This window comes from Charadrius vociferus, unplaced genomic scaffold (assembly GCF_000708025.1).
Source record: "Charadrius vociferus isolate BGI_N301 unplaced genomic scaffold, ASM70802v2 scaffold161, whole genome shotgun sequence".
Lineage (NCBI taxonomy): Eukaryota > Metazoa > Chordata > Aves > Charadriiformes > Charadriidae > Charadrius > Charadrius vociferus.
In genome coordinates this window covers 7,611,996-7,625,021 of record NW_009646928.1, presented here as the reverse complement: position 1 = coordinate 7,625,021, position 13,026 = coordinate 7,611,996, and the positions used below count along the sequence as shown (strand labels likewise).

Genomic DNA, 13,026 nt, shown 5'->3' with positions numbered 1-13,026 from the left:
CCACCCAATACTACTAAGAGAACTCAAAGATGAAAGAGCTGAATTGCTAACAGTATTGTGCAACATCTTACTTTAAATTTTCTTAGTACTTGTATCTGAGAAGGTGGGAAATTATTTTAATTTTTAGAAGTATTCTGGGAAATTATAGCATTGGTATCCTTATTTCACTATTAGGTAAATTCATAGAATGTAAATGGTGAGTTACCTCAATGAAGGGAGTCCCGCAAGACTCTATCCCATGCAAGCACTGAGGTGTCAGTTTTCTGATGATTCACAGGGCAAGGCTGGACTGTGAGGGGCCTTATGAGACTGATTGGGTTGTAAAATGAAGATGAAAAAAAGGGTAGATAAATGTAACATGGTGTGCCTGAAGGAAAACAGTCCCAGTTTCACATTTGAAATGATGGGCCCTGAACTGATTGCTGCTCTTCAGGAGCAAGACCTAGACGGACACTGTGATGGATAGTTCCACGGAAACATCAGCACAGTGCTCAGTAGTAATAAAAAACCCAGATCAAGCGTCAGAAATTCCTAGGAAAGAAACAGAATAAAAGCAGGAAACATTGTTATGGCACTGTATAATCCATGGATCACTGGCACTTTGAACAGTGTGCATCACTGGGCCCCTCCACTCAAGAAGGGGTTATATCAGATCCGGTAAACAACAGGTCTGGGACAGCTTTAGTGTTATGGAAAACTATGTTGAAGGGACCCTGCAGTGCGGGGGTTGTAATGGGTTTCAAAGTCACACATGGCCCATTGAAGACAAATGGCACTAATGGGAGCCAGGCTTAAAACCTACTAGCTGTAGTTCCATGTATGGTTGATTGAGAGCTCCCTGTGAAAGGACACTCTGGATGCAGGAAGTCTGCATGGGTTCAGGTTTGGAAAGGGCAGGTATTTCAAAGAGAAATCCACTTGGGGTTACTAGTTATGCAAACCTCATGAAAATAATTGGAGTTTGAGAGAGTATTAGGGTAAAAGTTTCATTAACTTGCCTTGTTCTTGTTCTACCCTACATAGCTACGGCTGGAGGCAGAATAGTCAGCCGGATGGACCGCTGGTCTCAAGTGGCACTGCAGTTCTTACACAGTGAACCATTTTCATAGAACAAAGAAAGGCGGGGAAAAATAAGAGAGTAGAACAGCTAGTAAGAGAAAGGAAAAATGAATATTGAAAAAGGGGAAGAGAGGTCCAAAGAAAGACGAAATATAGAGGAAGACAGGAGATTGGTTTGATATTTCCTTTGACAAAGAAAAGATGTGTAGCCATCTGCAAAGCTGCCGTCTTCCCTGCATCCTGATCCCATGTCCTGTACCACATGGTTTGTGTGGAGCCCAGTCTCCTCAAGAGTCAGACACGCAAGAATTAACATTTCATCCATGGCATGCCTGCCCAACCTTTATTCTGCAAGCCCTTGCTCACACAAGGAATGCCTTGAAGGGATGGATTTTTCCATCTGTCCTGGTTTTGGCAGGGATGGGGTTAATCTCCCCAGGAGCCGGCAGGGGGCAAGTATTCCATACCACGTGACCCATGCCCGGGCTATAAGAGGTGCTAGCCGGGGCGAGGAGAGCAGTCGCCACTTGGGGGTGGGCGGTGGTGGCGTTCGCCGAGTCGGTGTACATCGCGGCGGTACTGTAATCGCGTTTTCATCTTTTCCTTTTGCTGTTCTGCTGAATTGCCTTCTTGTAACCCACGAGTTTTGCCCTGACGATTCCTTTTTCCACGACTGTGGGAGTTGCGTGAGCAACTGTGTGGTTCTTTGTTGCTGGCTGAGGCCAAACCACACCACCATCTTATTGGAATAACATATTTGTAATGTAGCTGCAGATAAGTGCAGCAGATGTGGTCAGGCTCTGCAACAGCTAAAGCACTTGCCCATCCCAGCATTGTCATAGTCATGGCGGAGTTTCTGACTGAGCCTATTTATTTTTACATTGGCATTATAATAAGACTTATTTTTCTTTCATTTCAGAGCAACCAGTACTATGTGAAGCCTCGGGTAACAGACCATCAGTTTGGCATAAGACATTATGCTGGAGAGGTAGGTGTTGGTAGTGTGTCTGTGAGGTGCTTGCACTTGGACTTGAGCTCCTGGATTTTAGATTCCAAAAATCAAGAATATCTCTGAGCTGTGTGTTTCCGCAGTTAGTGCCCCATACCAGAGTGCAGGGAGTGTGATGGGCTTCAAATAGCATGTCATTCTCCAGCTTGGACGTTTGTTTGAGTTTCTTAGGCAACTTTTGGGTTGGGGGATAAACTCCTCCTTCCTTCTGTTATTCATGTTGTCTTTGCTTGGACATTCACAAAGAAACAAAACCCAAAATAAAAGTCACAAGGAAAATTTGACTTTTGAGGAGGAGGAGAAAAGGCTAAATACCTGTTGCAAAAAGGAAAAGGTTTCCAAGCCTTCAAGGTTTAATGCTGCTCTCTGTTGTGGAGAGATACAGAGCAGATGGAGGTGTGTTGGGGGGGCACCTGCACACTAAATGACTTATCTCCTAGAATCATACCCACTGAGCACTAGTGGTTGGGAGGTCAGGGCACTGGGTGGCATAGTTAGTATTGCCTGAAGTGAATGGAGTACCTCACACCTTGCAGAGAGAGGATTTCACCCCCCCACACACCCCCAGGCAAATCTCTGCAGCTTTTTCACTTGGCTCCTGTTTTTGAGGTTGTTGGGGTTTGGTGGGTTTTTTTTGCTGTTTGGTTGGTTTTCTTTGTTTGTTTGTTGTTTGTTTGTTGTTTTTTTTTCTTAATTGATGGCTAAAAGCCACTTTCTTGCCAGTAACTGCAGAGCTCTGGAGCTCTTTGACCCCAAAAGTTTGGATCTTGGCACATGCCTGCAGCATTACTATGTAGCTCTGCTGCATGTCTTGTACATTGTCATGTTAATGTAGAAATGCTTAATGATTTGTACTGCACTGTTCTAGTAGCTCTGTCTGTGTTGCAGGTACTATACGATGTGAGAGGCTTTCTGGAGAAGAACAGAGACACCTTTCGAGATGACATTTTAAACATGCTGAAAGACAGCAGGTATGCCCCCCTTATGCTTGTGAGGAGCCACATCTGTTGTGCTGGACTAAGCCCCATTCATTTAATAACCAGACCAAAGAAAGCAATTGCTTTTTTCTGAGCATCATTCTTTATCATTCTTCTCTTTGTGCTTAAGTGTCCCGGCAAAAGAAAGGAGAGCTGAAGAAGTCAGACAAGGCATAGATTTAATCAGTACTCTTGTCTCAGTTTTGAAAAGAGCTATAAAAGCATGGCAGAAATCCCTCCAGGCAATGCTGGTTTTCTCCCTCCTCTCTTCTCCCTTTCCTCTTCTTCTTACCTCCCTGTCCCAATAGTGGCAAATTTGCCCCTGAATGAGTCAGGGCTCTTTGCCATGCTGTCAAATGCCAGCCTTTGTACAGAGGCTGCTTGTTTTCCAGCCTGCTTGTTAGTGGAGAGACTCTGTCCTTATCCTGAGCCAAACTGAGCCCTCACTGTGGGACTAGGCATGGCCCCTAATATTATATCCCAGTGCTGCAACATGACCCTAGAGAAATTAGCTGAATTTGACCTTGAGTAAGGTCTGGAAGACAGAGGTGGGGCATAGTAGGAGAGAAGCATTTAAAAACATGGTGGACCCTAGAAGTTTTTGAGTAGCAACTCTACCACATGCCTCTTACCGTAGTCCATGGAGTCCTTTGGGCTCCAGCCTGCCGAGACTGTTTCAGAATTGCATCTTCTCTGAAGCCTGCTGCAGAGTTTGCACTGTGAGCAGCCTTGAAACAAGCTGAGAGCTGAATATGAGCTGCTCGAACAGTGGCATCTGGGGAACATTTTACATAGGGCTTGAAGCCAGAATTGCGGTGATCGTTGTCCAGCATAATAGAAGGACTCAGGGTTTTTCAACAAGCCAGAAAGGGAAATTCTGCTAGAAGCAGTCACAGCAATAAACAGGCACAAGAAGTGCTGAAGAACTCTGTGCCTCTTCGTAAGAACCAGCACCGCTGTCTAAGGAGTGGCAAAATGGTGGAAGATTCCCCAGAGCTGACCTGCACTGAGGGTAGCTCTAGAAGTCCTCTGGCCACAGAAGGGCTGTAGTTGCACTTGCATGAGCATGTCATGGATGCTCACCATGAGAGCTAGGTCTAGAGGGGTGTGACAGCACACAGTCTAGCTGGAGTACCTTCAAAGTAGTTTTGCCCGGGGGCATAAAGCTCATGGGGAGGTGTCCTAGCCAGTGCAGAATGGAGATCTTCCTTTGTGTAATATCCAGCTTAACAGCGTGACATGGGGTTTCTGGCTTTGCAGCCGAGTGTTGCATACAGGGCAGCCCACAGGGTCTGGGCAGCCACACGGAAAGTATTAATTTCCTCGTGGAAGTGCCCAGCTGAACTGCTTCCTGCAGCCACTCTGTGGCACAGCAGAAATAAAAATGAGGTGTTTCACACTGCGACAGGACGGTAGCTGAGAATAAGAGCCATCTTCTAACAGGTGGTGGGTGTCTTGCATTTTCTTTAATTCTTTTCTTCTCCCTTAGACTGGACTTCATCTATGACCTTTTTGAAAGAGTCTGCAGTCGTAGCAGTGAAGAGACACTGAAGATGGGCACCCAGAGGCGCAGACCGACTGTCAGTTCCCAGTTCAGGGTAGGATGTTTTCCAAGAGAGCAGCAGGCTTCTGGGGAGGAGCAGATGGGTAAAGCAAGGCCTGCAGCCAAGAGGAGTCATTCATCCTTGTTTTCTGTCCAGCACTGAAAATGTGCAGGAATGTTGTGGTGCTAAAAAAAGACAGTGCCACTGCCCCGAGGATTTCTGTGTGGTGTAAAATGTGAGATGCTAAGACTGAGCAGGGTGGCAGAGGAAAAGAATACTTTGCTAAGTATATGAAGTTCTTGAGGTTCTTTGACCTTTCATGTTGGTTTGGTGTTTCAGCTAAGTGTACACGTCCTTTTAGGCCACATCTTTTACAGGTATAGTGGCAACTCCAGTAGAACTTTATTAGGGGGACATTGCAGGTATGAATCTCACCCCCCTGGACCGTCTGCAAACCTTCTGTTAGTTTCACAGTTTTAGTTTCCTATATTTAAATTTTGAGAGACTTGTAGAAATAACTCAGATCAGCTTTACAGCTCTGAGAACAATGATGGTCACGTAAACAGGATTAGAGTAAACTAACTGTGTGGATGTGTTTTGGACAGGAAGGGGTCTCCTGGGTTGCTGAGGTTTTGGTAGGCAGAGTCAAAGGACATTAGGAATGGGAAGGCTGCATGAAGACCCTGTTGCATCAAATGTAGGCCCTTTCCCTCCCAGAGTGACTGATCCTTTGGGTTTTGTCTTGCTGCTTTTTAGGATTCTCTCCATTCCCTGATGGCCACGCTTAGTACTTCCAACCCATTCTTCATCCGCTGCATCAAGCCAAATACAGAAAAGGCAAGTCTGTCTTCCAGCAAAATGTATGCATGCAACACAGGCCTTCATGAGCACTCACTTGCCCAAACACCTGACAGGTGCCTCTGTCAGGGTCCAAACTGAGGATGAGAGCAGTTCCCCCTCACTTTCCTTTTTTCCTTCTAGTTGTTTTATAGTTGAGGAAAAATACACCCTCCTCCTGGTATCAGATGAAAAGACTGCATGCTGAGTATGGTATGGTATGATACGATATAGCCATTCCCACCTCTTTATGTGCTTACGAAGCCTGGAAGATGAAGCAGGCTTGTGCAGAGCCCAGAGCTGTGGTAGAAGATGCAATCGCTCCCGTTTGTGGTGCCTGTAGACAATTTGTTCTGGAATGCAGGGCTTGTGCGGTAGGAAGCATCTCCTGCAGCTCCCTGGCTCTGAGGCAGAGGAGGTGGATGCTTCATGAGCAAGTCACAGTGCTTAGAGACAGGCTGGCTCTTGCTTCTATTGTGAACTGTGACGGGAGGATATGCTGCTAACTAGATTGGGTGGGGAGCTCTGAACCCATCATTTTCTTGGTGTGTTTTGAAACCGTTTATGATATGGCAGAGGAAAGCCAGCTGGGGGTTTTATGCCAGAAAAGAATTCTGCAGTTTGTCTCCGGTTTGACTGGAGAGAGACTGCAAAAAGAACTGAGTCAGAGTTCTGCGTTTTGTATGTGTTAATGCATTGTATCATTGCAATGATCCGACTACGACAGCAGTCTGCAGACTGTGTTTTCCCAGGATCTGCCCAACTCCCTTTCATCCCTTTTTCTGCACCGTGGAGTGTTGTGAGGTTGCTTTCTCCTTGACCCAAACTTCCCCCTTTTCACCTGGTACACCCAAATATGCAGGGCTGATTTTGTAGAGAGAAACGGATATACAACCTGTGACTGTCTGTGCTCAGAGAAACAGTCACTGTTCAACTCAGCAAAGAAGTAATACCAAGATCAACACTTATTCTGTCTCTCTTCTTACTTGTTTTTGAATCTGGATCATTATGTAGGCGCCGAACCTCTTCAATCCAGATGTGGTGCTAAATCAGCTCCGTTATTCAGGGATGCTGGAGACAGTGAAAGTTCGGAGAGCAGGTTTCCCTATACGACGCCTTTACCAGGACTTTCTCAGCAGGTAATTGCGATCATTGTACCACATGCTGTAACAGCCCCAAGGTATATGATTCTATTTATTTGTTCCCTCTAGAACTGCTGTTACTGATATGGATCATTTGTGGGATGTTTTTCTAACCATGCCCTTGTTGCCCATATCATACACTGATTTGGAAGACCTTTTGGAGACTTGCCTTTAGGGTAAAAGTCAGAATGGAAAAATAGCCAGATGGTCCATTTTTAATTTTTTTTTTTTGTAGCTTTGCCACAGCTTTGCTTGTGTGATGCTGTGAAACCCAGCTGGTCATAATATGTAAAAAGAAAATACCATACTTAAAACCTTTAATCTGGCAGGCTGAAGCAAATTTTAGTGGACAGTATTGTTGATGATTAATACCGGCAAGAGTGATTATTTTTTTTAATTAGCTTTACCAAAAGGATTTCTTGAAGTTTAAGGCTAGAAGAGACCATTGAACATTGCTTCCTTTGTCTGTTGGAGCATTAAATGCCACCCCTATACCGAACAAAATAACTTGTGTCTGATGAAAGCACATGTTTCAGAAAGGCAGTTGTTCTTTACTGAAAAATGCTGTTGAGTTTGTATTTTATTACTGGGATTGCAACAATAATTGCCAGTGTGGTAGGAAAAGATGAAGGTTGGGGGATGGAAATTTCCAAATTGGTAGGCAAATATGAAGAAGGGAGATAGCAGAGGAAGACGGACTAATGGGAGGAGGATAATTAGAGTTAAAAGATTGGGGCAGGAGGGCCGGGTTACTGTCGTACATAATCTCATGAGATTTTGTTTGGTTCTTAGGTACAAGATGCTTGTGAAGGGGCCAAGTTTCTCAGATAACAGCAAGGCTGTATGTGCAGGCTTTCTTCAGACCTATGACAGCAGCAAGAAAGAATGGCAGTTGGGTAAAACCAAGGTACATCATCAATGTGGGGCAGGGCATGGCTTTGTTCCAGCTGCAAGGGGATGTGATTGCACCTGGTGAGATTCAAGCCAGTGAAAAGGGCAAAGTAGTAATGACCCTTTAAATACATTCAACTATGCCACTGACCTGTAGCGTCTCAAATGTTACCCATATTAAGTACCTAGAGATGTAGAAGGCTTTTTGATTTTATCTAAACTCCTTCTTGTTGACCAAGCCAGATTGGTTTTGTTGTGTCTGATCCAATTTATGGATCCAAGGAGAACAAGCATGGGTGTCATTGCATGCAATTGCAATGTGTGCCATTAACTCTTGCCTCTTGTGCCAGATATTTTGCTCTGCTTGGCTTGCCGAAATTCTTGCAGGAGGCAGTGAGCTGGTGCTTGATATATATCTAAACTGTGAATAGGTAGCTAGATGACCAGATGTGTGACAGCCTTCTGCTGTGGAAGCTCAGCTGAGGGTTTGTGCGGTTAGCCCAGATGCTAGCATACATTTTTCTAGGGAAAGGTATCCAAATGCTTCTTCCCACTTGAATAATACAGATTTTGCATCTGGTTTGGTGAATGTTTAACGCTTCTCTCTTGCCTGGTATAGTCTGGATTGTGTGTTTGGGGTTTGGGGTTTTTTTGGTGTGGTTTTTTTTTCTCTAGATATCCAGCTGGAAATGTACCATTATCTTTCATTTAATGGGGAGGGAGCTGGGTGTTTCAGTCTGAATTTTTTCAAGCTTTGAGACAGCTTCACGCAGAAGTAGATGTGAGGGTTGTGAGGTATATTGCTGTAGAAATCTGGGAGTGGGAAACTATCTCTATCACAACTTTCCACATACTCCAGTAAATTCTTCAAAGAATATTCCAAGACGGATGGTGTCCAGTGCAGACAGGATTTCTATTTAGTGGGTATGCAGTCCATATCCAGAGCAGATGGTGGTCTATGAAAGCAACTTTTCTTGCATTTTTTTGCCCTTAAGCCTTCAAAAAAAAGTAGTTCAGAGTGTTTCCAGGGTCACAATGAAACTGGAAGTGATTCTAGTGAATTCACATGTAATTTGTCCAGGAGATCAGATCATATTCATTGCCTTGAGCAACCATTTCTTAATGAGTGGATAGACTATAATGTTTCTCAGAGAGCAAGATCTCTCTCTCCCTATCTTAGAGGAGTGGTAATAGCCCAGTTGGTAGTCTGGGCTATGAACTATGTGACAACCAAGGAAAATACTGGCCATTTCTGTAGGAAGGAGATGTGTTAACCTGAAGTTTCTAATGCCTTCCTTCACATGCCTGCACTGATGTCCAAGAAAGAAGGTTTTATCACTTAGCCGTATTTCTGCTCTATGATTAAAGTGTTCCCCATCTTTGATTTGGGAATCTGGTGTCTCTTCGCTGGTCCCAGCGAACCAGGAAACCATTTCAGTCATTCTTGTCCCTAGATAACTCACACTGCTTGGGTGGCTGCCAATCTCAGAGCATTTTAGCTCCACACAAAGCCTGTGTGGAGTGTGTGTGTGTTGCAGAGCTGCTTGTACCTGGGAAGCTTTAGAAAGGGGTGGTTAGAGCTGGTAAACATGGAGTTTTAACTTTCTTCCCAGCATGACAAAAGATGGATGATCGCTGGGCTACAGCAAGGGCAGCAGGGAAGTGCATGTGAGGACCAAACTCACATGCACACAATCACCTGTTAGAGCATGAAAGGCTGTAAGCTGTATAGCTGGAGTCCAGGGACTACAACAGACTGATGACAAGCAGGAAATCCAGGCTGCTTTGAGCCCCTGGCAGCAATAGGATCCCTTTTCTTTTCAGTCCCTGTTGTGCATCCTGAAGGACTGAGTCCATCTGTCTGTTTTCACTCACTCCTTCACCTGTACAAACAAATTCTTTCGGAAAAACAATATAGGTGGTAAAATGTGGCAAACAAAACATGTTTGTATTTTGCCAAAACACTGGATGTACTCTAATGTAATTTTTTTGGACAATTTGGTCCTATAAACTAAAGCTTGGCTGAAGAGCTGTATGCAGCATGTTGGTAAACAGCAGTCTCTGCTAAGGCACTGGTTGCTGTCGGGTCTGAATATCATGGGAAGACAGAAATGATTAAGAATGGCAGTCTTTGTATCTCTATTTCTTTATGACTGAGGAGGAAAATTGAAAAGGGTTGGGAAGCAGTTGAGCCATCTTGTTTGGTTGTAGAAGTTATTTTATATTCAGCATGGTTTGGATTAGATGTGTGTCCTGGTAGAGGGGAGCAGTTTTATTTATTCTAATGAATATATCACTCCAAGGCTGTCCTGGCCTGCTCCACCCTTGCTGCCATGCTGAATGGCTGGCCAGCCCCTGGCTGCTCCAAGGTGCTGTCACCATTGCCTTGCCATTTCATTCTTCAGATGAGTTGCTTGACGTTCTTTCCCATGCTCAGATGGTGGCAAAGTCATTTCATTGCTCCTTTGGAGACCCCTCTTGCAACTCTGCTTTCTGACAGTGCCTCCAGAAAGCCAGCCCCTAGGAAAGCAGATGCCAAGGTGAGGCCATGCAGAGCAGTGGTCCCTTCCTTGCTCCCTGTATCCAGCTGTTGTGTCTTGGTTTTGGATTACAGAGCGGTTTGTCTGTGTTCCTGTTTTAGCTGGTGCTGGGTAACACAGGCCTAGAATACTTAGGTTGATGAAGAAAAGAGCCCTAGTTTTTCCAGAGGCTTTCGGGTAAGGGTGAAGTGAAGCTACCAGCTAAGGGGCACAGAGTGTAGGTCATTGTCCTGGAGAGGAAGTCCCCTTGTGTGCCCTGGCTGCCACTTTTGCTACTACAGGTGCGGCTCTGGGTACCCAGGTAGCAATTTTCAGCACCAGGTGAGAACTAACCTTGTCTTACGGAGTCGGCAGTGGCTACTGGAAAGGGTGTGACAGGCCAATGGGGATGTAACCTAGGAAGAAGTATAAGGGGTGGGTGAAGAGCAAAGCTTATAGAAGGGGGAATACTTCCTGCAAAATGAATGGAAGGATAATTATATCCCTAGCAATTGTTTGGAGGAGGAAGGAAAAGACTTTGTGAATTAGTGCAGGGGATTGTGAAGCTTGGGAAAGGAAATGGGGGAGGAAGGGCAGGATGATCTTTGTGTTTTTCATTAAGAATAGAGCAGCTGCTGTGCTGGCAATTGTCAAATTAATGTTTATAAGAGGTATTAATGTATATAAGGCAGGTTTTATCCGGTGGCATGGCAGAGATGAGGGCTTGGATGCAAACAAGCAGTGTGATGAAGGAAGAGCTTGTGCTAAGGTGCCCTTGTCTTTACTGGGGATGTGCTGGGATGGAGCAGCAGCTTCTGTGCCCCTTTCCTCGGTGCACCTGGACCTTCTGCCATACTTGCCCATACCCACAACGCAGATTTCCTAAGACTGTTTAACACAGCAGTTCTTGTTTGAAAGCATTCATTTCCACATTTCAACCTGCTGTTTTGCAGGGCCTGTTTGAAGGAGGAGGTTGCTGTAGACTGTCAGGCATCCAGGTCACACTGACCCACTTCCTGCTTTCCCAGTGTTGTCCCCAAGAATCATATGATCCCACTTATGTACACATGGGTGCACACACACTTACATTTGTGTCTGTTGTGTGAGGAGCACTGTGGTGCTGCACTGTGGTTTAAAACTTGGCCAGTGTCTAATAGGAGCAGATATGATAGATGTAACCTTCTCTGTTTTGTTTAATCATTCCTTCCTCAGATGAAAGCGATCTCATGTTTTCAGAAAGTGACTATGAATTATGACAAAGAAATGGCCACCTTCCAAGTTATTTCCACAAGGCATCAAAAATATTTCTGGATTTGAATACATTTTACTCTTCTTTGTCACCTAGGGGAGTCTAAAAAAAACCCTCAAAATGCCAATAGCTTCTAACTAGATATTGTAATGTTATTTGAGATTAACCCCTCACTCTCAAGCATACATAGAAACCCCGATAGGATTAGGGTTGGGTCTTGTTGAACTCTGCATGCCTCAAAGTTAGGTTTTTTTTCCCCTTTCTTCCTGGCACAGCAAAGTCTATGCTTGCTAGCAAAATACTGGTGGACTGAATATTTTTGCAATTTGATGAAGATAATGGACTGAGACAGTGTTTTGCTGGTTGCATTCTTGAAATGGGTGACTGCTGCTTGGTTCTGGAATGTAATGGAAAGAGCAATCCCTGCATCAAAGAAGTCTTTAAAAGATTGTTGAGTTGACCGAGGGAGTGGATGTACAACTTGCAGGGAAGGATGCCAGCTTCATGGTTGGCAGTACCTTGATAATGAACTTTCTTTTAAGGCTACCCACACTTACTTAGTCATTACAAAACAGCTCATTTCTTCAGACCGTCTTAATGGAAGTGGCTCCCGAGGAGAAATTCGAGTCCGGGGAAGCCCATGGCAATGGATACTAACTCAGGGAGAGGTCTCAGTACCTGATGGTCTTTGCAGAGGGGAAAAGGAGCCTAAATAAGTGATCAGGCCAAAAGCAGTGATGGAAGGGAAGGTACAGAGAGACATAAGGGGAGGTAAGTGGGGAGAAGGAGAGTTTGTGTAGGACACTGGACTAAATAGGTATTAAAATCTCTGAGCATCCCTCTGCCCTCTCAGCATAGTCACATGGATCCAATAAATTTGCAAGGAGTTTTTACTGATTAATATAGTTCTGCAGATTGGCGAGTGTCAGCTCGCAGCCTGTGTTCACGGCAGTGCTTTACCAAGTAGGGCAGCACTTTCCTAGTGTAGTCCGTTCTGCTGCTGGCCCTGGCAGTGATTTAGCCCATGTCAGGCAGCAGGTCACACGAGCGCAGCCATATGGCAATTGCTGCTGTGACTGCAGCTTGTATGGACATAGCTTAGCCAACTTTAATCTAGGCTGGGTACTGCTAGCAGCATACCCACAGCGCCGTGGAGCTCCATGCAGGCTGCAGTCCATCTCAAAAAGCAAAGCATTTATCTCAGCCATTTATGCTGAACTCTGCGCTAGCATAATGCGAGCCAGCTGATTTAAAGTAGCTCAGATAAGTCATCGAAATTCCTGTAAACATGCCCTTATCTTGCTTGTATCTCAGTCCTTTTGTCTCTAAGATAGCACCCTCATCCCTCACACAAGTATTTAGCGCTGAGCGGAGGTTTGAAATGCAGGTGATGGAAGATGCTTGAGAATTAACATACTGGACGCTGAAGTGCAATCAGTAATATTTGGAGACCTCTCCGTTGGGGCTCAGCTCCCCCTAATGCATGCTGCGCGGCTGAACTTCTGCAGCAAGGAAGCATCTCCACTTCAGAGTTTCTGGAGTTTGGTGGGGGGCTTCAGCTTCCACCCAGAGCTGGTGGACTGGGCGCTCAGCTTTGCACCTCGACAGGGATTTTAGCTTTTGACTCTCGTCCGCTATTAGGACTGCTGTGAAAATTGCTTCCTGGAGCCTAGAAACCTAAATGTTCCTCCCTTTGCTTGAAACGCGGCGGAGTTTCTTTGCCAAATATTTAATCGCCCAAGTAGGTATCAGTGGCTGCTGCAGGGAGGTACTGGATTGTGCGGGGAAAGCTGTCAGCT

At 45.1% G+C, this 13,026-nt stretch overlaps 1 protein-coding gene across 1 annotated transcript in view; it reads left to right on the top strand.

Moving 5' to 3' along the window:
• Positions 1-13,026, top strand: part of LOC104294962 (unconventional myosin-X-like) — an 83,060-nt gene that overhangs the window by 35,817 nt on the left and 34,217 nt on the right. The window contains exons 17-22 of the mRNA XM_009894656.1: positions 1,979-2,047; positions 2,957-3,039; positions 4,535-4,643; positions 5,346-5,426; positions 6,441-6,565; positions 7,361-7,475. Coding sequence (XP_009892958.1) covers positions 1,979-2,047; positions 2,957-3,039; positions 4,535-4,643; positions 5,346-5,426; positions 6,441-6,565; positions 7,361-7,475 — 582 coding nt within the window. The remainder of the gene's footprint in view (positions 1-1,978; positions 2,048-2,956; positions 3,040-4,534; positions 4,644-5,345; positions 5,427-6,440; positions 6,566-7,360; positions 7,476-13,026) is intronic.